The following is a 27,201-nucleotide window of genomic DNA, read 5'->3' as shown; positions in this document are numbered from 1 at the left end:
GATGTGAGGTTTGAGACATCAGGTGGCGTGGGATGTAGAATGAGTTACACTGGCCGTAGCAGAACCTGTTGATGACGGTTCGGCTCAGGCAGCCCTCCAGGCTCACCGTTTGACGTAACGGCTGTGTTTTGCACCAGTCGCTCTTCAGGTACTTTCTTTCGGTGACCACCAGGGCCTCGCGGCTCGACGACAACATGTCGTGTTTGCCTTTCTGTCGTCGTGCTGATGTGTGCTGGGGCAATGACGCTAGTGTGTGCGATGGTGATGACAAATCATTGCCTTTTAGCTTGTAAGGGGAGGGGATGGCACCCTGGGGGCGTGGCTTCTTCGTCTCTGTGGATACAAAAAGGGTCCATGCCAAAATGGCAAGTATTGCCAGCTTCCAGAACATCCTGAGAAAAAAGAGAGAAACTTTAGTGCTTCAGTTAGGGATCTGAATGTATATATTGTCATTATACTGAAATATGTCAGTGTATAAACTTAGTGTTTTATTCACTTATTCACGCAGACAAAAATAAATCAGGAAAGACTGGTTCATTTGCATGATTTTGATTTACTTACCACATGAAATAAATTTTAAATAAAAAACAAAGAATAAACTAAAATAATAATAATAAACACAAATAAGGAGAATGTTAGCTGTGTTGTAACCTTCCTCCAAAACCCTCATTATTCACTGCCAAAACATATCACAAATACAAATCTATTTTGCTAAACTTAACGTAATTAACAAAATTAACTACTACATAACCAAGAACTCATTCGTTCTGGAGTCAGATACTGTTCACACTGTGTGTTTTTGATTCACTAAAAACCCACAAGATTCACAAGAACCTACTTATAACATTCATTCGTTTGGGAGTCGGACTGCAAAATTCGCCCTGAATGTTTTTGATTCACTAACACGAACCCACTCATAAGATTCACTAGTTTGGAAGTCAGACTACACTATTCGCGCAGAATTTTAAAAACCCTCAAGATTCACAAGAACCTACTTATAAGATTCACTCGTTTGGAAATCGCACTACAATATTCACACTGTATGTGTTTGAATCACTAAAACAAACCCACTCACATGGTTCATTTGTTCGGCAGTTGGACTACACTATTCACACTGTATGTTTAGATTCACTAAAAGAACCCACTCATAAGATTCAATGGTTCTTTGGTTCAAGAGTCAGACTACACTGTTTGAGCTATATGTTTTTGATCCATTAAAAAGAACCCATAAGATTCATTCGGACTGCAGTATTTGCGCTGAATGTTTTTAAATAACTTAAATGATTCCACTCAGAAGATTCATTCATTTGGGAGACGGACTACAATCACGCTGAATGTTTTTGATTCACTAAAAAGAACCCACTGATAAGATTCATTCGTTCAGGAGTCAAACTACTCAAGCTGAATGTTTTTGATTTACTACAACGAACCTAGTCATAAGATTCATTGGTTCAGAAGTAAGACTACACTATTTGTGCTGTACTGTATGCGTTTGATTCACTAAAAAGAACCCACTCATAAGATTCATTCGTTCAGGAGTCGAACTACTCGTGCTGATTATTTTTGATTTACTACAACGAACCCTCATAAGATTCATTCTAAAGTCAGACTACACTATTTGCGCTGTATTTGATTCACAAAAACAAAACACTCATAAGATTCCTTCATTCAGGAGTCAAAATACTCATGTTTTTAATTTAGCCTACTACAACAAACCCTCATAACTTCCATTCATTCAGAAGTCAGACTATAATATTTGTGCTGTATGCATTTGATTCACTAAAAAGAACCCACTTCTAAGATTCATTCGTTCAGGAGTCGGACTACACTATTCACACTGTATGTTTTTGATTCACTAAAATGAACCCACTCATTAGATTAATTCGTTCGGTTGTCGGACTACACTATTCGCACTGAATTTTTTGCTTCACTAAAACGATACCCTCTCATGTGATGCATTCATTCGGGAGTTGGACTACACTATTTATGCTGAATGTTTTTGATTCACTAAAATGAACCCACTCATATGATTCATTCATTCGGAAGTTGGACTACACTATTCGCGCTGTATGTTTTTTATTCACTAAATAGAATCTACTCATATGAGTCATGAGTTATGCTGGTCCTTGACCAGCAACATGACCAGCATAGACCAGCAAAGGACCAGCATTAACCAGCTAAAACCAGCATCCCAGCACCAAACTATACCTAACCAGTATATGCTGTTTTTTTCAGCAGGGATGGGTATCAGAAAAGGCAAAACGTGAAAGCAATAGCTGTTTACGGATGGTCTTTCGGAAAACATGGAAACAAACTGTGGTGAGTAAAAACTGGTTCTTGTTCTTGTACTTGTAAAAGAAACTCAAATGTACTCCTTGTAATTTACTCTTACAAAATATGATGGTATCAGATATTGCAAGTTACTCCACCACTTACATATCCACAGTTTTTCAGAACATATACAACCATGGCGATAACATGGTACTTTGTGAAAGTAGTTGAATTGACCAGCGACTGCAGTTTTACAGCAGTTTGTGTATTCTTAAAAAGCAGCGGTTCTTATGTAATGCTGATAAAGTTAAACCCTGTCTTTGGTCTGAACTCTCCATCTTGTTTATCATGGCACCCTCTGTCCGTTTTGCTTTAGATAACCCTCTGATAACCTCTGACATTTCTGATACTCTACAACCACTGGCATTGTCTGTTTCATTCATGTTCTCTCTCCCTTCATGGCCAACAACCTCTTTCATCTCATCTGCTAGGTAGATTGGGAATAAGACACAGTTGTATTTCATGTATTTAAAAGATGCCTTTTAATAGAATTGTTTTTATGTCCCAGCTGCTTTTTTTAAAGGATGTTTTTTTTAGGAGAGACAAACCAGAGCTCACAGAAAGCCTGGAGCTAAACAACACCAGAAAGTTGCATAAAAACTATTCTTTTTCACATGATAAAAAACAAAACAAAAACAAAACAAAACTGAGGAACACATTCAAGTGAGGAAAACTTATGAAACTTTCTCTAACAGAATCCTGATCAGTCAGGTTTGTGTTTAAACATTTATTTATTTCAAAGAGGTACCTTCTGATTTCATTTCAGAAATTGTTCATCCAAAAATTAATAATTAATAATGATTTACTCACCCTTACATCATTTCAAAACCTTTAGGCTTGAGAAATGATTCAAAGTACCACAAAGTCTTCTGAAATCATAAGATGGCTTTGTAAGAGAAGCAGACTTAACTTTAAAGTGTTTTTCACTGAAAATGTTTGTATGTTCATATTCATTCATGAACAAATTGTTTCTGAGACAAAACATTTTTAGTGAATTATTAATATAATTTGTCAAACCCCGTGATTCATTCACAAATCAGACTGATTCTTCAGTTAAATTTACTGAAGCTCACTGGAGTTAGATTTTTTTTTTTAGCAAATAAGTTCAATATCAGTCCATTTCTTACATAAAGCTATCATATTTCCTCAAAAGACATCACATACTGTACAACACGCACTTTTGTGATACTTTGTTTTGCTCCTTTTAAAGCGTAAAAATTTCAGCCAAAGATTCTTTTAGAGCGACCAGTACAGTCTTCAGAAATGATTTTTTGAAACACCACAGGGATGAGTTTAAAAGAAAACATAATTTATATATTTAGGGTTTACTGTCCCTTTAAGCTCCATAAATCTGGGTTACTGGGGAGAATCGGCTACACTTCTGAGGCCACAGTTAACTGTGACTCACACGGTGGCAGAAGGGAATAGATTAATCATCCGTATCTCCCTCCGTCAGTGTCGCCGGCAGCCATTAATGCTGTTTACTTTTACACCAGTTCCAGAATGCTCATGCAAATAAACAGGGCCGCCCATCAAAAGGGAATGCTACAGAAGCCATGAGGTTACGAGGAAGTGGCCTTTATGTCTCTGCTGAGGCAGGGTTAAATAATGAGGGCTTTGCTTATGCCGGTGGTGAGATATGCAGGGGACATGTAAACAGTGGGGAGAGCACCATGTGAACATTATTAGATCAGGATGTGGAAAGTTTAGCAGTTTTGGGTTTCTCTCCTTTAGATGACCACAGGCTGACTAGACGGCTCGGTTTACTGGTAGCTCAAGATTACGTGTGAAGAGACAGGGAATGCCAGGATGTGACAGTGACTCAGAGGACTGTGACGTACATACACAAACACACCACCAAGCTCACTTGTCTATACCTGAAATACATTTCAGATCGTGAAAGTGAAACACACACACACACACACACGTACAAAGACAGAGGGGCAATAAATCTCCCCTGAGAAAAATTGTGGTTTGGAGGTAATGACAGTGTCTAGTTGGAACATTTGCAAGAAAATAAACACAAACCTTCTATCTCTCCCATCTGTCTGTGTATGTGAGAAAGTCAAAGTCAGATCATCCACACTGTAAAAAATAGTGTGAATTTACACCATAAACTTAACTGCAGTTTCTGCACTTCCACTGCCGTTTTTATACTTGTGTCTTGACGCTTTATCATAACTGAACTGTGTACTGTGACTTCAGTGATATAGCAGAATTTGTTTATAAAATGGAAGCCCGTTTCCACCACTGAATAAAAATAAAAAAGGTTCTTGTAACCTTTTATGTTTTTTTCTTGCAACTGCAAGTTTACATCATGCTATTCTGACTTTTTTTTTATAAGAATTGTGTGATATAAACTCGCAATTTTAAGTTACAAAATTAGAATTGTGAGATATACTTACAATTCTGAGAAATTAAGTTAGAATTGCAAGATATAAACTCGCAATTCTGAGAAATAAAGTTGCAATTCTGAGAAATAAAGTTAGAATTGCAAGATATAAACTCGCAATTCTGAGAAATAAAGTTGCAATTCTGAGAAATAAAGTCGCAATTCTGAGAAATAAACTCAGAATTCTGTGGAATAAACCTGAAATTATCAGAAATGAAGTTGCTTTTCTGAGAAATAAAGTCGCAATTCAGAAAAATAAACTTGCAATTCTGAGAAATAAAGTTGCATTTTTGATAAATAAAGTCACATTTCTGAGAAATAAATTCACAATTCTGAGAAATTAGGTTAGAATTGCAAAATATAGTTGCAATTCTGAGAAATAAAGTAGCATTTCTGAGCAATAAAGTCACATTTTTGAGAAATAAAGACACAATTCTGAAAAATAAATGTGCAATTTTGAAGAATAAACTCGCATTTCTGAGAAATAGTCGCAATTCTGAGGAATAATGTCTCAATTCTGAGGAATAATGTCTCAATTCTGAGATATAAACTCGCAATTCTGTAAAATAGTCGCATTTCTGAGAAATAAAGATGCAATTTAGAGAAATAAAGTCGCATTTCTGAGAAATAAAGTTGCATTTTTGAGAAATAAAGTCGCATTTCTGAGAAATAAATTTGCACTTCTGAGAAATAAATGTACAGTTCTAAGAAATAAAGTAGCATCTCTGAGAAATAAAGTCACATTTTTAAGAAATAAAGTCACATTTTTGATAAATAAAGTCGCAATTCTGAGAAATAAAGTTGCAATGTTGAAAAATAAACTCGCAATTCTGAAAAATAAACTCGCATTTCTGAGAAATAGTCACAATTCTGAGAAATAAAGTCTCAATTCTTAGATATAAACTTGCAATTCTGAGAAATGAAGTTAGAATTGCAAGATATAAAGTCAAAATTCTGAGAATTAAAGTCGCAATTCTGAGAAATAAAGTCGCATTTCTGAGGAATAAAGTCGAATTTCTGAGAATTAATTTCGCAATTCTGAGAAATAAAGTCAGATTTCGGAGAAAGTTGCAATTCCAAGAAATAAAGTCGCATTTCTGAGAATTATTGTCGCAATTCAGAGAAATGAAGTCGCAATTCTGAGAAAAAAATAGCTTTCCTGAGAAATTAGATTAGAATTGCAAGATATGAAGTCGCTATTCTGAGACAAATGTACAATTCTGAGAAAGTCGCATTTCTGAGAAATAAAGTCACATTTTTAAGAAATAAAGTCACATTTCTAAGAAGTAAAGTTGCAATTCTGAGAAATAGGTGCAATTATGAGAAATAAGTTCCCAAGTTCCAATTCAGAGAAATAAAGTCGCAATTCTGAAAAATAAAGTCACAATTCTGAGAAATAAATTCACAATTCTGAGAAATAAAGTCACAATCTGGGAAATAAAGTCGCAATTCTGAGAAATAAATTCACAATTCTGAGAAATAGTAGCATTTCTGAGAAATAGTGGTATTTCTGAGAAATAAAGTCACAATTCTGAGAAATAAAGTCGCAATTCTGAGAAATAAATTCACATTTCTGAGAAATTAATCTTATTCTCAGAATTGCATGACAAACTCACAAATCGGACTTTTTTCGGAATTAGGAATTTATACTTCGCAATTGTGACTGATTGATAAGATAAATTAAGCCTTTCAAATTTCCTAAAAAAGCTTTGTGTTTTACCTAAAAACTGCTATTTCACATTGAAACTGTCTTCCAGATCTTGTTCCCACAGAACACAGCTGCTAAAAACAGTTTGGGCCGAATGACTGATGTAAGAAAATCAGTGTAGCGTGAAACAACCAAACCACAAGTACCAGCATCTCTCATTGAGCAGAAGCCAGCATGCACAGCCAGTGATACCAGCATTTGACCGACCACTGTCAAAACCCACAGCGAGCCTTCCCTCACACTTCCACAACATCTCCAACCCAAAACAACAGTCACACGAAGCCACATGTCAAACCCTGAAGCTCTCCTTCTCTATCTCACACCCATACACACATTAAAACACACAAACATCATCGCACGCATAAACACTAACTGGCGCCACAAAATTATGAATTTGACAGGAGTTATCATCACAGCAATTATGTACCTCCCTCTGCCACAAGACAATCTCTTTAGAGAATACTTATGCAACATTCACACACATATGAGCTGAAGTGTGTTTTCAAAATAATGACTGCATTCAAGCTAATTTCCCTTCTGCTATTGGTTGGTCAAATGGAACAATGTTTGGGTTGCATCTAGCTTTTCACACTTTTGAGAGGAATTAACATACATTTGGCATACTTTAGTTGTCTCTGCGTGTTAAGCAAGGACAGAAAATTGTACAGCTTCTGAAGAAAAGCTCTAACAAGCTAAATTGATTTCTTCAATTTCAGCTGCCATTATCAGACAAAAAGGTATCATTTCTGATTATAAAAACATTTAATGCTTTTTAAACATGTCAAGACTACATCTGCCCTGAAGCCCAGTGTAAATGGAATTTTTTCCAGAGACATTTTCTAATTTGAACAATTTCCTTTGAACATTCTGTACAAATGTCTGCAATTGTAAGTGTATTTTTCATGTAGAGACGACAACTTTAGTGACGAGTGGGCATCTATCTCTATATAGAAAATATAGAAAAAGATTACAATAATGAGCGGTTTCGCCCACCAGTTGCCAGGTGCATTCCTGAGTAAAACCCTAGAAATGACAGCAAGAATTAAACTCCACCACATGACAAGTTGTCAAAAGTTGTTTCTAATAGTATTTCCACTTCTAGTTGTTTTTAAAACATCTATATATAGTCAACACTTAATTTTTCATGTCCAGCATCTTGTTATTCCACACCACAACAACCAGAATGTTCCACCATGAGAACATGGAGTGCTGAACACCACAACAACATGAATGTTACCCTTTAAATCTTACTTCGTACCAGAGACTAGTGGCACTTAGGTGCATTTAGGATAAGTAAGATTGGTTTTCAAACTCCAGATTAAGTTTTAGATTAGATTTCAGGAAAAAGAGCATAGTATGAAGTGTGATTTGTCACCATATGGTATCTGGGTGTCTATATCAGTGAGAGAGGATGGAATATCTGTGGTTTAGGACTGTTGGGTCAGACTCATGTTACAATACATAGCTGAGGTTTAAAGTGTGGTTGAACAGTTCAGTTCAACCATATCAGTGACTGAATTCTCTGATGACTGTCGTCACATAATGCTTTGAGTCTGACTTTAGCTCCATCAAACACACACATACCCAACACACAGTCAAGTGTATCTTTCTTAAGTACTGGCCATTCTGCAGTTAATGTAGGATAATTACAGTTACAACAAATGAATCCTAACCTAATCTTATTATAATAGCATAAACCTTCCATAACATTAACCCTACCCTAATCATAATTATAACTATACTCTAGCCCACAATCATAGGCACACACATTGCCATCATTCTCAATAGTACTGGTTTATAAAGGAGTGGTAGGGAATTGGGAAACTCAAAGGCTTTCAGGCTCAAATCCACTCAGTTTAATGCGCTCTGAGGGTCAGTCACCACTTTGAACTGACTTGCGGCTGATCCTTTCCCATGCCCTTCTTTATAATGCCAATCATGCATTTCAGTCGCAAACCTACACGCCAATCCTGTCACACAACCTCACACGTTCTCTCATGTCCCTATCATCAAACAATCACTGTCAGAATCTCTCTCAATCCCTCCACTCAATAGTGGTTCTCGGTTATAAACAGTATCCGTTTCATGACATTATGTTAGATTATGAAAAACTACTTACAAAACTTTAAATAATAACATCAGTAAATGATTTAGCGATGGAAATCGTTCTAAAAAGCACCAGGGATCTTTGACTTGCTACTTAAGGTTCCATGAAGAACGAAAACACCATTATAAAATGATTCTTTGCACTCTTAAAAATAAAGGTTCTTCATTGGCATTGATGGTTTCATGAAGAACCTTGAACATCCATGAAACCTTTCAAATGCAGAAAAGTTTCTTTAGATTTTTACAATGTTCTTCAAAATGGTCCTTTTAAGAACTGTTTACTGAAAGGTTCTTTGGGGAACCAAAATTGGTTCTTATATGGCATCACTGCAAAAGCACCCTTTTAAAACCTTTATTTTTAAGAGTGCAGAACCCCCTTAAATTCTAATTAGAATGCTGGTAATTACAGTTAGAATGCTGTTCTGCGAAGAACCATTTCAACATAAACCGTTTCTTTAAACTCTTAAAAATAAAGGTTCTTCATTGGCATCTACACTATTAAAAATAAAGGTTCTTTACTGGCATCGATGGTCCCATGAAGAACCTTGAACATCCATGGAACATTTCAAATGCAGAAAAGGTTATTTATAGTTGAAAAAGGTTCTTTAGATTTTGACAATGTTCTTCAAAATGGTTCTTTTAAGAAATGTTCACTGTTCTTTGGGGATCTAAAAATGTTTTTTTATGGCATCACTGCAAAATCACCCAAAAAGAACCCTCTTAAATTCTAATTAGAACACTGGTTTTTAAGGTTCTGTGAAGAACCATTCCAGCATAAAAAGTTTCTTTAAACTCTTTGAAATAAACGTTCTTCATTGGCATTTATGGTCCCATGAAGAACCTTGAACATCCATGGAACGTTTTAAATGCAAAAAAGGTTATTTATGTTTGAAAAAGGTTCTTTAGATTTTCAAAACATTCTTTAAAATGGTTCTTTTAAGAACTGTTCACTGTAAGGTTCTTTGGGGAACCAAAAATGGTTCTTCTATATGGCATCACTGCAAAAACACCCTTTTGGAACCTTTATTTTTAAGAGTACAGAACCCTCTTAAATTCTAGTTAGAACGCTGGGTTTTAAGGTTCTGTGAAGAACCATTCCAGCATAAAACGTTTCTTCAAACTCTTAAAAATAAAGGTTCTTCATTGGCATCTATGGATGCTTTAACATTCATGGAACCTTTCCATTCTTCAGATTAAAATGTTCTTCACGCAAAGAAAAAAATATCATTTTTAAATAAACTGTTCACTTAAAGGTCCTTAAAGTGGTTCTTCTATGGCTTTCCTTTTTAAGAGTCTATATAGATTCTAAATAGAACTAATGAATCTTCTTATGTGTACCTGTAGATCTGGAGTCCCGAGTCACGTTTTATTGCTGTGATTCCTTGAGAGGTCACTCGGAGGTCAAAGGTCAAGCAGCAGGTCAGAGATCGGCCAGGGCTCAGAGCTCCAGATGTAGAGAAGCAGCGTGGATATCCATCAGAAGCACAAAACCGTTCTCGAAGCTCTCCTGAAGACTGTGCCGTGTGAGTCTCCAGTCACGCTTTATGGCTCATAGTTCCCCAGTTTCACTCATTTATGTAGCATCCAGCTCGCATTCTGTTTGACTGAGTCCTTCCCGGTGAGTCTTTGGATCATCTTCTCTCTGATTTACTGTCACATCCCAGTGGCTCTCCAAAGAGAAGTGTGTGAGTGTGAAGAGAGCAGAAGGAAAATCATCAGTTGCACACAAGTTACAGAAAGATTCATCTACACCTCTCTCTCTCTCTCTCTCCCTCCCTCTCTTTTGGTCTAGCACTCTCTGATACCTCCCCCAGAAGCCCACTGTTAATCAACCAGTCCTGAAAACATATTGTCTCTCTTTCTTTCTCTCTCTCTCTCACTCTCTGAACTGCAGCACTCAAGTTTGCATCCCTGGTTTAACCCCGTCCCTCTTGACTGCTGCAGTTAACATCCTCACAGTTTTCAGTGAAACATCCTCAGATGATCATTTTATGCGTATTTATATTGGTTTGATAAGAAATGTGTGGGCTTGGTTTCTGGAACACTTTGGAAATTTTCACTGTGGCTTTATTGAGGTCCCGCCTGAAGGTTTTTCTCGAGTGTCTTTCCAAATACAAAATGGTTTTAGAAACAAGTTTTGACAGCACATCAAGGCAAGACAAAGCAGATGTGTTATGTGGCCTAAAAAAGACAAAAGCTTTCAGACGCAAAATCATTAATCTTTCACTGTACACTTTATCATTTTTAAGATGAAATTTCTGTGCCATAAATCTTCATTTGGCTTGGGATTTTATACAGGACTGACTGTTCTCCTTTTGTTTTCTTTGCTTATTCTGCCATTCGTTCTCCCATTCTGTTGTTTGTGTGGTTTTGAACTCATCTCCATTTGACCACAATAAGAATAACATCCCTCTCTTGTTCCTTCTCTCTCTCTCTCTCAAACGCAACACACACAATCCGGATAACTGGGGTGGAGAACATAGGAAAACACCCAAAAAGACATTTTTACACACTGGTCAGACACACATATACACAAACATTCTGGTTGAAATTTAAGTAACTAAAGTACTCAGATATCATATTCCTTACTGTATTGATAGCAGCAGACTAGACTGTTGTGTTCAGAGCTGACTGTTGGTGTTGGAACTCAAGAATTAATGCTGTTCTCACCAAACTGACCAAATAATCTAACACAAATAGTAACTCAAAGAATCTTAAAGAAATTACCTGGTGGATGGAGTTATTGCCCTCTAGTGGTTAAAAGCGCAATAGCAACCTTATGATTAGTATTTGGGCAGTTCACAAAATGTAACCACTTTTGATATTGATATTCATTCATTCATTCGAGGTAAGACCTCGTTATTAAAAATTATGTTAAAACCTGTTTTATTCATATGTAGATCAAATGAGATAAAAATGATCAAAAATACGTAAGCTAAAAAACAAACAAACTAACTAATAAACAAAACGCAATAGCAACTTTATGGTTAGTATTTGGGCCGTTCACAATATGCAAGCACTTATTTTTCAGTATTAATGTTTAAGAAAATGCATTCACTCATTTTCACCTGGCATGTTTTCTCCAACAAAGTAAAAAAAAAAAAAAAAAAAAAAAAAAAAATAATTGAAATAATCATGTAGTATATGTCACAATGGTTACTATAAAAATGTAAAAAAGCATTTATGTTATTTAAAATTGTGTTAAATACAGTTTTATTTATATGCAGATCAAATGAGATAAAATAAAAATGATTAGAATTACCATAAGCTAAAATAATAATAATAATAATAAAATCTATAGCAAAATATGGTTAGTATTTGGGCCGTTCACAATATGCAAACACATTTTTCCAGTATTAATATTTAAGAAAATGCATTCATTTATTCTTTCAAGTTAACACCTGGATTTTTTTTTGTGGTAAAAAATAATATTAAAATAAAAATTTAACTGAAATAATTATGTAGTATTTGAAGTCAAAACTGCTAGTATATATAAAAAAACATTTAAAATGTTAAAACTCTGTTTTATTTATAAGCACATCAAATGAGATAAAATAAAAATTAATAGTATTACTGTAAGTATCCTAAGAAAATAAATTCATTCATTCATTCGAGTTGAGAACCCCAAAAAATAATTGAATATAATTGAAAATAATTGAAATAATCGTAGTATATGAGGTCAAAATGACTACTATAACAATTAAAAAGCATTTAAAATGTTATTTTTTTTTTAAATTGTGTTCAACAGTTTTATGCACACCAAATGAGATAAAAAAGAAATGATCAGAATTACCGTAAGCTAAAAAAAGCTATAGCAACCTTATGGTTAGTGTTTGGGCTGTTCACAATACGCAAGCACTTATTTTCCAGTATTAATATATTTAAGTAAATGCAACCATTCATTCAGTTAACTTGTGTTGACACCTGGCATTTTCTCCCCAAAAAAAGTTAAAAATAAATAAATAAATTGAAATAATCATGTAGTATATGAAGTCAAAACGGCTAGTATAAAAATGCCATACAAAAGCCTTTAAAATGTAATTTAAAATTGTGTTTAACAGTTTTATTGATATCAAATGAGATCAAATGAAAATTATCAAAATTTTATAAAAAAATATATATGTATATTTATTATAATAATTATAATTAATAATAATAATAATAATAAACATCTTTAATTTAATTGTTTTAAAAAAACATCAAATTGATGTGTATATATATATATATATATATATATATATATATATATATATTGATATTGATGTGTGATAAAAGAGAAATCAGTGTATGACTTTCAGATAAAGGACTGACTTTAATACATCTTCAAGTAAAAGTGTTTACACATGGTATAAAAAAATAAACGGAGGGAGCCAACAAAGAACTGACGAGACAGATTGCAAGACCAGTCGCTTTCAGATATATCCCATGCGACTTCACACGTGCGATAAGCAAACGTGTGCTAAATCCTTTATAGTGCAATAAAATCAATGCAAAAAGAGATGAAAGGTGAGTAGGAAGAGATCATCTCTGTGTCTAAAGCTTCTCGATTTTACACAATGTGCCTACGCTGTTATATTTAACTGTGGTTATGACTTTAAATTTTCTGGTTTTGACATCATTTGATCGGTCTACAGTTGGAAACAGTCCTGACAGACAGAAGAGGAGAAGAGAAGATCATTATCCTCTTTTGAAAGACATTGCTGCATTTCCCAAATATTAGAAGTCCATGTCTAACTGTCTTAAAGACTGAAACTAGCAAGTAGCAAGTAGAAACTGATGTAAAAAATCAGTCTCTTGGACATGCATGTGATTTGGTCCGTTGTCCATGGGATCTGGGTTCTGGACCAATCAGACGACAGAGATGAAGATGACAGCGTCCTCATCCTTGGTGGATTGTTTGAGGCTCAGCAAGATTGGACGACAGCAGGCAGCCTCTTTGATATCAGAGATTTTCCCTGAAGCACAAAACAAATAGAACAAAGGGAAAGGCAAATGATTTAAAATGGTATTGGACAATGACGACTACAGACAAAACATCTTTCAGCATGCTAAACAGAAAATTACTCCTTTAGTGGGTCATTTACACAAATCTGTATCTGTACAGGAAGGTTATATTAACATGGACACAAAAACAAAACAAACAACTTGAATTTCGGAGGGGTTGCATTATATGGAAAGTTCACCCAAAAAAGAAAATGATCATTTATTTGGAATAACAACTGAATAAAAAAATAAAATTAAAAAAAGGCAATTGCAATTTTGACTTATTTTTTTTCTCAGAATTGTAAGATAAACTTTTAATTGTGAATTATATAGGCAGAATTGCAAGATATAAACTCCCAAAATTGCACGTTTAGATCCCACAACTGTGACTTTTTTTCTCAGAATTGCAAGTTTATATCTTGCCATTGTGATTTTTTTTCTCAGAATCGTGAGTTTATACCTCGCAATTGGCTTTTTTTCCTCAGAATTGCGAGTTTATATCCTGCAATTCAGATTTTTTTACTCAGAATTGCGAGTTCACATTTTACAATTGTGACTTTTTTCCTCAAAATTGCGAGTTTATATCTCCCAATTGACTTTTTTCCCAGTATTGTGAGTTTATATCTCCCAATTGACTTTTTTTCTCAGAATTGCGAGTTTATATCTCCTAATTGACTTCTTTTCTCAGAATTGCGAGTTTATATCTCCCAATTGACTTTTTTTCTCAGAATTGCGAGTTTATATCTCCCAATTGACTTTTTTCCCAGTATTGCGAGTTTATACCTCGCAATTGACTTTTTTCCCAGTATTGTGAGTTTATATCTCCCAATTGACTTTTTTCCTCAGAATTGCGAGTTTATATCTCCCAATTGACTTTTTTTCTCAGAATTGCGAGTTTATATCTCCCAATTGACTTTTTTCCCAGTATTGCGAGTTTATACCTCGCAATTGACTTTTTTCCCAGTATTGTGAGTTTATATCTCCCAATTGACTTTTTTCCCAGTATTGCGAGTTTATACCTCGCAATTGACTTTTTTCTCAGAATTGCGAGTTTATATCTCCCAATTGACTTTTTTTCTCAGAATTGCGAGTTTATATCTCCCAATTGACTTTTTTCCCAGTATTGCGAGTTTATACCTCGCAATTGACTTTTTTCCCAGTATTGTGAGTTTATATCTCCCAATTGACTTTTTTCCTCAGAATTGCAAGTTTATATCTCCCAATTGACTTTTTTCCCAGTATTGCGAGTTTATACCTCGCAATTGACTTTTTTCTCAGAATTGCGAGTTTATATCTCCCAATTGACTTTTTCCCTCAGAATTGCAAGTTTATATCTCCCAATTGACTTTTTTTCTCAGAATTGCGAGTTTATACCTCGCAATTGACTTTTTTCCCAGTATTGCGAGTTTATACCTCGCAATTGACTTTTTTCTCAGAATCGTGAGTTTATATCTCCCAATTGACTTTTTTTCTCAGAATTGCGAGTTTATATCTCCCAATTGACTTTTTTCCTCAGAATTGCAAGTTTATATCTCCCAATTGACTTTTTTCTCAGTATTGCGAGTTTATATCTCCCAATTGACTTTTTTCCTCAGAATTGCAAGTTTATACCTCCCAATTGACTTTTTTTCTCAGAATTGCAAGTTTATATCTCCCAATTGACTTTTTTCCTCAGAATTGCAAGTTTATATCTCCCAATTGACTTTTTTTCTCAGAATTGCGAGTTTATATCTCCCAATTGACTTTTTTCCTCAGAATTGCAAGTTTATACCTCCCAATTGACTTTTTTTCTCAGAATTGCAAGTTTATATCTCCCAATTGACTTTTTTCCTCAGAATTGCAAGTTTATATCTCCCAATTGACTTTTTTTCTCAGAATTGCGAGTTTATATCTCCCAATTGACTTTTTTTCTCAGAATTGCGAGTTTATACCTCACAACTGTGACTTTGTTCCTCAGAATTCCAAGTTTATATCCCACAATTCAGATTTTTTTCCCAGTATTGTGAGTTTATACCTCGCAATTGACTTTTTTCTCAGTATTGCGAGTTTATATCTCCCAATTGACTTTTTTCCTCAGAATTGCAAGTTTATATCTCCCAATTGACTTTTTTTCTCAGAATTGCGAGTTTATATCTCCCAATTGACTTTTTTTCTCAGAATTGCGAGTTTATATCTCCCAATTGACTTTTTTTCTCAGAATTGCGAGTTTATACCTCACAACTGTGACTTTGTTCCTCAGAATTCCAAGTTTATATCCCACAATTCAGATTTTTTTTCCCAGTATTGTGAGTTTATACCTCGCAATTGACTTTTTTTCTCAGAATTGCGAGTTTATATCTCCCAATTGACTTTTTTCCTCAGAATTGCAAGTTTATATCTCCCAATTGACTTTTTTCCCAGTATTGTGAGTTTATATCTCCCAATTGACTTTTTTTCTCAGAATTGCGAGTTTATATCTCCTAATTGACTTCTTTTCTCAGAATTGCGAGTTTATATCTCCCAATTGACTTTTTTTCTCAGAATTGCGAGTTTATATCTCCCAATTGACTTTTTTCCCAGTATTGCGAGTTTATACCTCGCAATTGACTTTTTTCTCAGAATTGCGAGTTTATATCTCCCAATTGACTTTTTTTCTCAGAATTGCGAGTTTATATCTCCCAATTGACTTTTTTCCCAGTATTGCGAGTTTATACCTCGCAATTGACTTTTTTCCCAGTATTGTGAGTTTATATCTCCCAATTGACTTTTTTCCTCAGAATTGCAAGTTTATATCTCCCAATTGACTTTTTTCCCAGTATTGCGAGTTTATACCTCGCAATTGACTTTTTTCTCAGAATTGCGAGTTTATATCTCCCAATTGACTTTTTCCCTCAGAATTGCAAGTTTATATCTCCCAATTGACTTTTTTTCTCAGAATTGCAAGTTTATATCTCCCAATTGACTTTTTTCCTCAGAATTGCAAGTTTATATCTCCCAATTGACTTTTTTTCTCAGAATTGCGAGTTTATATCTCCCAATTGACTTTTTTTCTCAGAATTGCGAGTTTATATCTCCCAATTGACTTTTTTTCTCAGAATTGCGAGTTTATACCTCGCAATTGACTTTTTTCTCAGTATTGCGAGTTTATATCTCCCAATTGACTTTTTTCCTCAGAATTGCAAGTTTATATCTCCCAATTGACTTTTTTTCTCAGAATTGCGAGTTTATATCTCCCAATTGACTTTTTTTCTCAGAATTGCGAGTTTATATCTCCCAATTGACTTTTTTTCTCAGAATTGCGAGTTTATACCTCACAACTGTGACTTTGTTCCTCAGAATTCCAAGTTTATATCCCACAATTCAGATTTTTTTCCCAGTATTGTGAGTTTATACCTCGCAATTGACTTTTTTCTCAGTATTGCGAGTTTATATCTCCCAATTGACTTTTTTCCTCAGAATTGCAAGTTTATATCTCCCAATTGACTTTTTTTCTCAGAATTGCGAGTTTATATCTCCCAATTGACTTTTTTTCTCAGAATTGCGAGTTTATATCTCCCAATTGACTTTTTTTCTCAGAATTGCGAGTTTATACCTCACAACTGTGACTTTGTTCCTCAGAATTCCAAGTTTATATCCCACAATTCAGATTTTTTTTCCCAGTATTGTGAGTTTATACCTCGCAATTGACTTTTTTTCTCAGAATTGCGAGTTTATATCTCCCAATTGACTTTTTTCCTCAGAATTGCAAGTTTATATCTCCCAATTGACTTTTTTCCCAGTATTGTGAGTTTATATCTCCCAATTGACTTTTTTCCTCAGAATTGCAAGTTTATATCTCCTAATTGACTTCTTTTCTCAGAATTGCGAGTTTATATCTCCCAATTGACTTTTTTTCTCAGAATTGCGAGTTTATATCTCCCAATTGACTTTTTTCCCAGTATTGCGAGTTTATACCTCGCAATTGACTTTTTTCTCAGAATTGCGAGTTTATATCTCCCAATTGACTTTTTTTCTCAGAATTGCGAGTTTATATCTCCCAATTGACTTTTTTCCCAGTATTGCGAGTTTATACCTCGCAATTGACTTTTTTCCCAGTATTGTGAGTTTATATCTCCCAATTGACTTTTTTCCTCAGAATTGCAAGTTTATATCTCCCAATTGACTTTTTTCCCAGTATTGCGAGTTTATACCTCGCAATTGACTTTTTTCTCAGAATTGCGAGTTTATATCTCCCAATTGACTTTTTCCCTCAGAATTGCAAGTTTATATCTCCCAATTGACTTTTTCCCTCAGAATTGCAAGTTTATATCTCCCAATTGACTTTTTTTCTCAGAATTGCGAGTTTATATCTCCTAATTGACTTCTTTTCTCAGAATTGCGAGTTTATATCTCCCAATTGACTTTTTTTCTCAGAATTGCGAGTTTATATCTCCCAATTGACTTTTTTCCCAGTATTGCGAGTTTATACCTCGCAATTGACTTTTTTCTCAGAATTGCGAGTTTATATCTCCCAATTGACTTTTTTTCTCAGAATTGCGAGTTTATATCTCCCAATTGACTTTTTTCCCAGTATTGCGAGTTTATACCTCGCAATTGACTTTTTTCTCAGAATTGCGAGTTTATATCTCCCAATTGACTTTTTTTCTCAGAATTGCGAGTTTATATCTCCCAATTGACTTTTTTCCCAGTATTGCGAGTTTATATCTCCCAATTGACTTTTTTCCTCAGAATTGCAAGTTTATATCTCCCAATTGACTTTTTTCCCAGTATTGCGAGTTTATACCTCGCAATTGACTTTTTTCTCAGAATTGCGAGTTTATATCTCCCAATTGACTTTTTCCCTCAGAATTGCAAGTTTATATCTCCCAATTGACTTTTTTTCTCAGAATTGCGAGTTTATACCTCGCAATTGACTTTTTTCCCAGTATTGCGAGTTTATACCTCGCAATTGACTTTTTTCTCAGAATCGTGAGTTTATATCTCCCAATTGACTTTTTTTCTCAGAATTGCGAGTTTATATCTCCCAATTGACTTTTTTCCTCAGAATTGCAAGTTTATATCTCCCAATTGACTTTTTTTCTCAGAATTGCGAGTTTATATCTCCCAATTGACTTTTTTTCTCAGAATTGCGAGTTTATATCTCCCAATTGACTTTTTTTCTCAGAATTGCGAGTTTATACCTCGCAATTGACTTTTTTCTCAGTATTGCGAGTTTATATCTCCCAATTGACTTTTTTCCTCCGAATTGCAAGTTTATATCTCCCAATTGACTTTTTTTCTCAGAATTGCGAGTTTATATCTCCCAATTGACTTTTTTTCTCAGAATTGCGAGTTTATATCTCCCAATTGACTTTTTTTCTCAGAATTGCGAGTTTATACCTCACAACTGTGACTTTGTTCCTCAGAATTCCAAGTTTATATCCCACAATTCAGATTTTTTTCCCAGTATTGTGAGTTTATACCTCGCAATTGACTTTTTTCTCAGTATTGCGAGTTTATATCTCCCAATTGACTTTTTTCCTCAGAATTGCAAGTTTATATCTCCCAATTGACTTTTTTTCTCAGAATTGCGAGTTTATATCTCCCAATTGACTTTTTTTCTCAGAATTGCGAGTTTATATCTCCCAATTGACTTTTTTTCTCAGAATTGCGAGTTTATACCTCACAACTGTGACTTTGTTCCTCAGAATTCCAAGTTTATATCCCACAATTCAGATTTTTTTTCCCAGTATTGTGAGTTTATACCTCGCAATTGACTTTTTTTCTCAGAATTGCGAGTTTATATCTCCCAATTGACTTTTTTCCTCAGAATTGCAAGTTTATATCTCCCAATTGACTTTTTTTCTCAGAATTGCGAGTTTATATCTCCCAATTGACTTTTTTTCTCAGAATTGCGAGTTTATACCTCACAACTGTGACTTTGTTCCTCAGAATTCCAAGTTTATATCCCACAATTCAGATTTTTTTCCCAGTATTGTGAGTTTATACCTCGCAATTGACTTTTTTTCTCAGAATTGCGAGTTTATATCTCCCAATTGACTTTTTTCCTCAGAATTGCAAGTTTATATCTCCCAATTGACTTTTTTTCTCAGAATTGCGAGTTTATACCTCACAACTGTGACTTTGTTCCTCAGAATTCCAAGTTTATATCCCACAATTCAGATTTTTTTCCCAGTATTGTGAGTTTATACCTCGCAATTGACTTTTTTTCTCAGAATTGCGAGTTTATATCTCCCAATTGACTTTTTTCCTCAGAATTGCAAGTTTATATCTCCCAATTGACTTTTTTTCTCAGAATTGCGAGTTTATATCTCCCAATTGACTTTTTTCCTCAGAATTGCAAGTTTATATCCCACAATTCAGATTTTTTTCTCAGAATTTCAAGTTTAGATCTCACAATTGTAACTTTCTCAGAATTGAGTGTTTATATTCAGCAATTCAGATTTTTTTCTTATAATTGTGAGTTTATATCTTACAATTCTGTTTTTCTCAAACTTGCGAGTTTATATCTCACAATTCAGACTTTTTTCTCAGATTTGCGAGTTTAGATCTCACAATTGTAACTTTTCTCAGAATTGTGAGTTTATATTCAGCAATTCTGATTTTTTTCTTATAATTGTGAGTTTATATCTTGTAATTCTGTTTTTCTCAGATTTGCGAGTTTATATCAAGCAATTGTAACTTTTTCTTAGAATTGTGAGTTTATATTCAGCAATTATGATTTTTTTCTTATAATTGTGAGTTTATATCTTACAATTCTGTTTTTCTCAAAATTGCGAGTTTATCTCACAATTCAGACTTTTTTCTCAGATTTGCGAGTTTATATCTCACAATTGTAACTTTTTCTTAGAATTGTGAGCTTATATTCAGCAATTATGATTTTTTTTCGTATAATTGTGAGTTTATATCTTGCAATTCTGTTTTTCTTAGAATTGTGAGTTTATATCTCTCAATTCTTACTTTTTTCTCAGATTTGCGAGTTTATATCTCACAATTGTAACTTTTTCTTAGAATTGTGAGCTTATATTCAGCAATTATGATTTTTTTTCGTATAATTGTGAGTTTATATCTTGCAATTCTGTTTTTCTTAGAATTGTGAGTTTATATCTCTCAATTCTTACTTTTTTCTCAGATTTGCGAGTTTATATCTCACAATTGTGACTTTTTTCCCCAGAATTGCAAGTTTGAATCTCACAATTGTGACATTTCTTTCTCAGAATTGCGAGTTTATATCTCTCAATTGCGACTTTTTTCTAAGAATTATGAGTTTATATCTCACAATTCTGGCTGTATAGCTCACAATTGAAAGAAAAAAAATCTAAAGAAAAAAATCTTTCTCTATTTTTTTAATTTTTGAGTGAACTATTCCTTCAACAGAAACATCCGATGTATTCTCGACTACTCCAACAAACATGAACAGGAGCAACACATAGAGGTAGAGGAAAAGCAGGTTTACCTGGAAGCAATGCCTTCCTTCAAAACAAGTTCTTACTTTTCTGTGGACAAGATAGAGAAAAGTGAACAGGTACACATTTTGGCAGCTGTTGCAACAGGAGACCAAAATGCTAAGTCATGCAGAGGGTGACAAAACACTCAAGTTAACCCTGTTGGAACATGATTTAACGTGACATTACAAGGTTCGAGGAGGGGGCTAAACACCAGACAAGCTTCATCTGACCAAAGCATCGGTCTGATTGGTCAGGTAAGCCATCATTGAGGGGGCGGGGCCACTACCACTTACCACATTACGAGTGAACTTTTCAAATGAGGTTCTGCGATCCTGTATGCTTCCCGACTTTAGTCAACAAGATGAAGAGTGAAAAAAAGAACTGCAGCATTGTGTGTGTGTGCGTGTGTATATGTTTTTATTTAGTGTAATTAATATGCCCATCTCTTTGTGTTAATTCAAATGTATTATATTTAAAGGGTTAATTCACCAAAAAATGAAAATTCTGTCATTAATTACTCACCCTCACGTCGTTCCAAACCTGTAAGACTTTGTTCATCTTCAGAACACAAATTAAGATATTTTTGATGAAATCCCAGAGCTTTCTGACCCTCAATAGGCAGAAAATGGTTCAGTGGTTCAACCTTAATGTCATGAAGCTACAAGAATGCTTTTTGTGCGCAAAGAAAAATAAAATAATGACTTTAGTCAACAATTTCTATACTTTTCACACAAAAAGTATTGAACCATTGAGATCACATGGACTGTTTTAACGATGTGCTTACTACCTTTGAAAGTGGTAGTTGTGTTGCTGTCTATGCAGGGACAGAAAGCTCTCAGATTTCATCAAAAATATCTTAAATTGTGTTCCAAAGATGAACGAAGGTCTTACAGGTTTGGAACAACATGAGGGTGAGTAATTAACAACAGAATTTTATTTTTTGGTGAACTATCCCTTCAGAAAACTGAAAGCAAAATTTCAAAACATAAGGGGTTTTGGTTTCTAACAAATATAGTATTTCCCCAAATAATGCTGCTTTATAATACTCCCCTTTGACTAATGTTATTAAAATCACATTATTATAATCATAACAAGTTAATCCACATCATCCTATGCTAGCCTAATTCCAAAATATTAAAACTTTTAGTTATTCTTGAAAGTGTGTTCTTGCATTTGAAAACAGCCAGACAAAAGAATTACACACTTTTATAGCTATTTTTCAATTACGACTAAAAGCAGCACTAATAATGTATAATGCAATGCAAATTAAACAAACAAACAAACAATACCCTGACTTCTGTTCTAACTATGATTTATTCAACGGACACAAAATACCACTTCAGTTTTGGGTCTTTTCTCAGCAATTTTATGAGACTGAACTAACTGCATGATAAAATAATTATTTAACTGAATCAAAGTATTATTTAAAGATAACTTAAAGGTGACACGCACTAACGTTCAAAAGTTCAGGTTCAGTTTTGTTCGTTTTTAAAAGAAATGAAAACTATTATTCAGTAAAGATGCATAAAATTGATCAATTGTGAAAGTAAGTTTTCAACAGTGATGATAAGAAATGTTTCTTCAGTACCAAATCAGCATATAAGAATGATTTCTGAAGGATCATGTGACAATGAAGACAGCAGTAATGTCATCACACAAATTAATTATTACAGTTTAAAATCAATTAAAACAGAAAACAATTATTTTTAATTACTAACCCCAAACTTTTGAACGGTAGTGTACCTGTATGTTTACCAATCAGGGCATTGTCAATGTGTTTAAAAAGAGTTACTCTGTGCTGATTTTGACTGTAGGCTGAATTACTTAAAAATGTTTTACCTTTTTCTTAGCCTGCAGAAGCTCCTGGTAGGCACTGGATCTAATAAAACGGCTGTAAGAGTCACTCTTCATCAGCTTATAGATGTGTTCCTGGGACACACACAAATTTACAGTACATTCGCATGTTATAACCTTTTAAAATATGTGATCTTGGACAACAAAACCAGTTTTAAGTAGTGCAGGTATATTCATTCCAAAAAATATTACAATATTAAGTAAAGATTAGGTTCCATGAAGATATTTTGTAAATGTCCTACCGTAAATATATCAAAACGTAATTTTTGATTAGTAATATGCATTGCTAAAGACTTCATTTGGACAATTTAAAGGCAATTTTCTCAGTATTTCGATTATTTTGCAACCTTTCAAATAGTTGCATCTCAGCCAAATAGTGTCCTATCCTAATAAACCTTATATCAGTGGAGAGCGTATTTATTCTGCTTTCAGATAAAGTATAAATCTCAATTTCATAAAAATTGACCTTATGACTGGTTTTATGGTCCAGGGTCACATATTAATCATATGGCTTGTTTTAATACATTTTCCTAAAAAAAAAAAAACAATAATCAGAGTAGCTGCTCAAAAACGCCTCACCTGTGCATCCTCAAAAGCGTATCGTCCAGGGTCTTTGACATTCTGTGTGGTTTTGTCGTAGCTCTTTGAGTCAACGTTGATGGCACTAGGAGCTCCGGGAGCCAAAAACTCCTCCCAGATCTCCTGCACCCGTGTTGGCACCTCACGAATCGGCCTCCTCTTTAACTCCTGCACTGCCAGCCAGAATCTGAGATTTAGAAAACAAAAGAATGCAATTTTTCAGAATACAAAGTAGTTGCTTAGTGGAACATCCTGTTGTGTTGAAGTACTCCTCACCCGCCAACAGGGGGCATAAAGGGGAAGTGTAGGAGTACCTGAGGTTTTCCGAGCTAAATTCAGACTCCAGGAACTTGAGGAACTGCTCTCTCCCAACAGGATCTTTCAACACCTCATCGATTCCAAACCCCCAACGTCTAACTCTTGTCTGACCGGCTTCCTTACTGTTTACACAAGCACACACACAACACATTATACATACACTACGCATTTATCTGTAAAGACAATAATAATATTCACTGTGTGTGTGTCTGAAACACACCTGGCTTCCATCTCCCACATCGTTGTGTCATCTGATATCCAGGGGTTGGATGGATCAGGAGTGGACAGGAAAGGGTCATAATCTGAATACTGTTCAGTATAACTCAGCAAACTACAAGAAAATCACAAAAACAAAATAAGGGATATTAGAGAGGAAAGAAGGAAGGTAGAAAAAGGGTGGTATTTATTAGTAAAATTGTAAAACAGAAAACCAAAACACTGTAGCAATTATATGTACATACTAATCATGTGACTCAATTTCCATTCGAATGTAACCAATAAATAAGCAAGCAAAAAATGGGTGTTATCATTGACTTTATACATAAAAAGGCAACAACACAGTAATTGTTCACCATATACAGTTGAAGTCAGAAGTTTACATACACCATGCAAAATCTGCAAAATGTTATTTATTTTACCTAAATAAAAGGGATCATACAAAATGCATGTTACTTTTTAATTAAGCACTGACCTGAATAAGATTATTTCACATACACGATGTTTACATATAGACCACAAGAGGAAAAAATACGTTTTTAAAAAGTTTTTTAAAAATAAGAATTTATAAAAATGACTATGATTTTGAGGTCCATCTTTTACACTGAGGACAACCGAGGGACTCATATGCAACTATTACAGAAGGTTCAAATGCTCAATCATGCTTCAGAATGAAAAATTCTGAATTAGGGGAGTGAAAACTTTTTGAATTTGAAGATCAGGGTAAATTTTAATTATTTTGTCTTCTGGGGAACAAGAAAGCATCTTCTGTAACTTCTGAAGGGCAGTACTAAATGAAAAAAATATATGATATTTTAGGCAAAATAAGAAAAATGTACACATTCTCATTCCATTCAAAAGTTTACACCCCTGGCTCTTAACGCATTGTTTTTCCTTCTGGAGCATCAGTGAGTGTTCGAACCTTCTGTAATAGTTGTGTCTCTCAGTTGTACTCAGTGTGAAAAGATGGATCTCAAAATCATACAGTCATTGTTGGAAAGTGGTTAAATACTCAAAATGCTGAAAAACCAAAGAGCCTGAAGGACTTTTCTGAAGAAGAGCAATAAGTTTAACTGTTCAGGACAAACAAGGGGCTCATGAAACAAAACAAAAAAGATCATTCAAGTAAAAACACAGTATTATTATTTTCTCTTGTGGACTATATGTAAACATCTTGTATGTGAATTATCTTACTCAGGTCAGTACTAAAAAAATAACATTTATTTTTTATGATCCCCCTTATTTTGTAAAATAATTAACATTTTGCAGATTCTGCAAGGTGTATGTAAACTTTTGACTTCAACTGTATATAATCCTAGCATAGGGAAGTTTGTTTTAATTATTTTTAATTAATTTTTACAATTAAATATTAATGCACAAAATTATTAGATTAGCTCACATGCATTACATACTTAAAAAAAACATGGATATTATAGTGTACATTTAAGAAAGCATTACGTAATCTGTTTATATCCAGTATACGCTGAATGCATTACTTGTAACTGGTTGCCTCTGACACTGATGGCCATTTTATTTTGATCTATAACTGATTGTTGCAAAGTTGTTTCATTTCACGTTGCACTAAAATCATCAAGATGTTGTGGCATCCTAATAGAGCCATTGATCTCACGGAGAGAGTAAATTTGAGGACGAGAAACAGAAACATGTTTGTCAGCATGAGTAATATCTACACAGACCATTAAAGAGGTCGATAAGAAAATGTTTAAGCACTGTAGAATAATGAAGACCTGTGGATCGATCACAGCACAGACACGCTCTCTCTCTCACTCTCTGACTTACCTCTCTGCAACTTTGGACATTTTCAATCGATGTCGGTCTAACTGTGCTTGCCAAAACTTGATCTGGAAAGACAATAGTGGTAATAGTCAAGGTGAGTGCATGTGGAAATGTCTGTGTAAAAACAGATGGCAAATACAGCCATAGATGAACTAAAATGGGCAGTTTTCTACACAACTGCTAAAAAAATAGCTTGTTTGTACGAGCTTGTTTAGGGCTTGTAGGGTTTAAAAAGGATCTGAGACTTCTGGTTATCAAATAGAACACTCAGAATTCAAAAATTCAAACACACACAATCAGTCACCAATCAAGTGTTACCTGTTCCCGAAGCTCATCCTCGGTTGGTTGCTTGGCATCAGGGGCGGGTGTGTGGGTGGGGCTATGGCTGCGAATGTCATTCTGAAGGCCGTACACAGACTGTGAAAATCATCAGAATAATTTACAACCACATTTACATAAATTTATAACAGGCTGAGATATTAGAGAAGAGATTTCTGTGTGATTGCATCAGTGATTGGGGATTTCACGTGGGCAGCTGCATGATTGTTGAGGTGAGCTGTTCTTGATTGGTAAGGCGCTGGATTTTGTGGGGCTCTCTGATTGGTGGATTGATTTAAGGCTGATTCGGTATTCTGATTGGCTCAGTCCTTGACTGATTTATCGAATGCAAACAGGGTATAATGAGTGGAATAACTGCTGCATTGATTAGTCACATGGTTTAGCGTATTAAAACCTTGAGTAATTTAATTATATGCTAGATGCTAGTGGGTTTTGCGTCACCTTTCTTGTTTTGTGAGGGTTCTTCATTCTGGAGGATTTCTTTATGTCCACTTCTGTTGTGTTCACACACCCTGGCTGAAACACACACACACACACAGACACAGCCTTTATCAATATAACTGTCAATTCTCTAGATGACCTATAGTTTATGGTTGCCAGACAACTGTGTTGCTTTGACTGTAAACCACCTCACGCAGTGTGCCTAACCAGCATACTCCCTCCTGTTTTGGGAAACCGAGATGATATTTTAAAAAGGCATGGAGCTGTCAGTCAAACTGCTCTAACTGACTCTATTCTCACACAGGACTCTAGTATAGGATGAGCTTCAGGTTTAGGTCTGTAATGTATGTTGGAGAGAGAGTGAAAACTGCCTCAAGACACTTCAGCAATAAACCCCATTTGTACCTGCATTGGCTAAATATGGACAAGAACTGCAGCATCCCGCTATTCCACGTCAGCTTGAAAGATCAAGCCAAGTTAGCATGAAATTGCTAATGAGAAGGATCAGCTCAGTGTAATTGAGGGAGAAATTGCTGCTTCCTTCAAAACAAACAGCTCACAGATGCAGAAGTCATAAAGCAACACCAGGTTATTCACAGATATAGATAGTCAAAACCCACAAGGACTGGTGCATTAGTAATAATACTACAGAAATATATTATTTAATGTTTATTTAACATAGAAATCGAATAAAATTGAAGTTGAAATTA

At 34.6% G+C, this 27,201-nt stretch overlaps 1 protein-coding gene across 2 annotated transcripts in view; it reads right to left on the bottom strand.

Moving 5' to 3' along the window:
• Positions 1 to 12,795: 12,795 nt before the first annotated feature.
• Positions 12,796 to 27,201, bottom strand: part of rgs7a (regulator of G protein signaling 7a) — a 78,533-nt gene continuing 64,127 nt past the window's right edge. The window contains exons 11-19 of one of the 2 annotated variants that reach the window (XM_073826938.1): positions 26,492 to 26,566; positions 26,030 to 26,128; positions 25,715 to 25,776; positions 23,919 to 24,029; positions 23,695 to 23,820; positions 23,381 to 23,567; positions 22,787 to 22,876; positions 21,241 to 21,294; positions 12,796 to 13,492 (exon numbers count right to left, since the gene is read on the bottom strand). In XM_073826938.1, coding sequence (XP_073683039.1) covers positions 13,442 to 13,492; positions 21,241 to 21,294; positions 22,787 to 22,876; positions 23,381 to 23,567; positions 23,695 to 23,820; positions 23,919 to 24,029; positions 25,715 to 25,776; positions 26,030 to 26,128; positions 26,492 to 26,566 — 855 coding nt within the window. In that variant the 3' untranslated portion in view covers positions 12,796 to 13,441. Of the gene's footprint in view, positions 13,493 to 20,955; positions 20,996 to 21,240; positions 21,295 to 22,786; positions 22,877 to 23,380; positions 23,568 to 23,694; positions 23,821 to 23,918; positions 24,030 to 25,714; positions 25,777 to 26,029; positions 26,129 to 26,491; positions 26,567 to 27,201 lie in introns of both variants that reach the window. The other variant, XM_073826939.1, reaches the window with a different exon arrangement.

The sequence above is a fragment of the Garra rufa genome, chromosome 21 (genome assembly GCF_049309525.1).
Source record: "Garra rufa chromosome 21, GarRuf1.0, whole genome shotgun sequence".
Classification (NCBI taxonomy): domain Eukaryota; kingdom Metazoa; phylum Chordata; class Actinopteri; order Cypriniformes; family Cyprinidae; genus Garra; species Garra rufa.
Note: the sequence above shows the minus strand (reverse complement) of the source record. Positions and strands in the feature narration are given on the sequence as shown.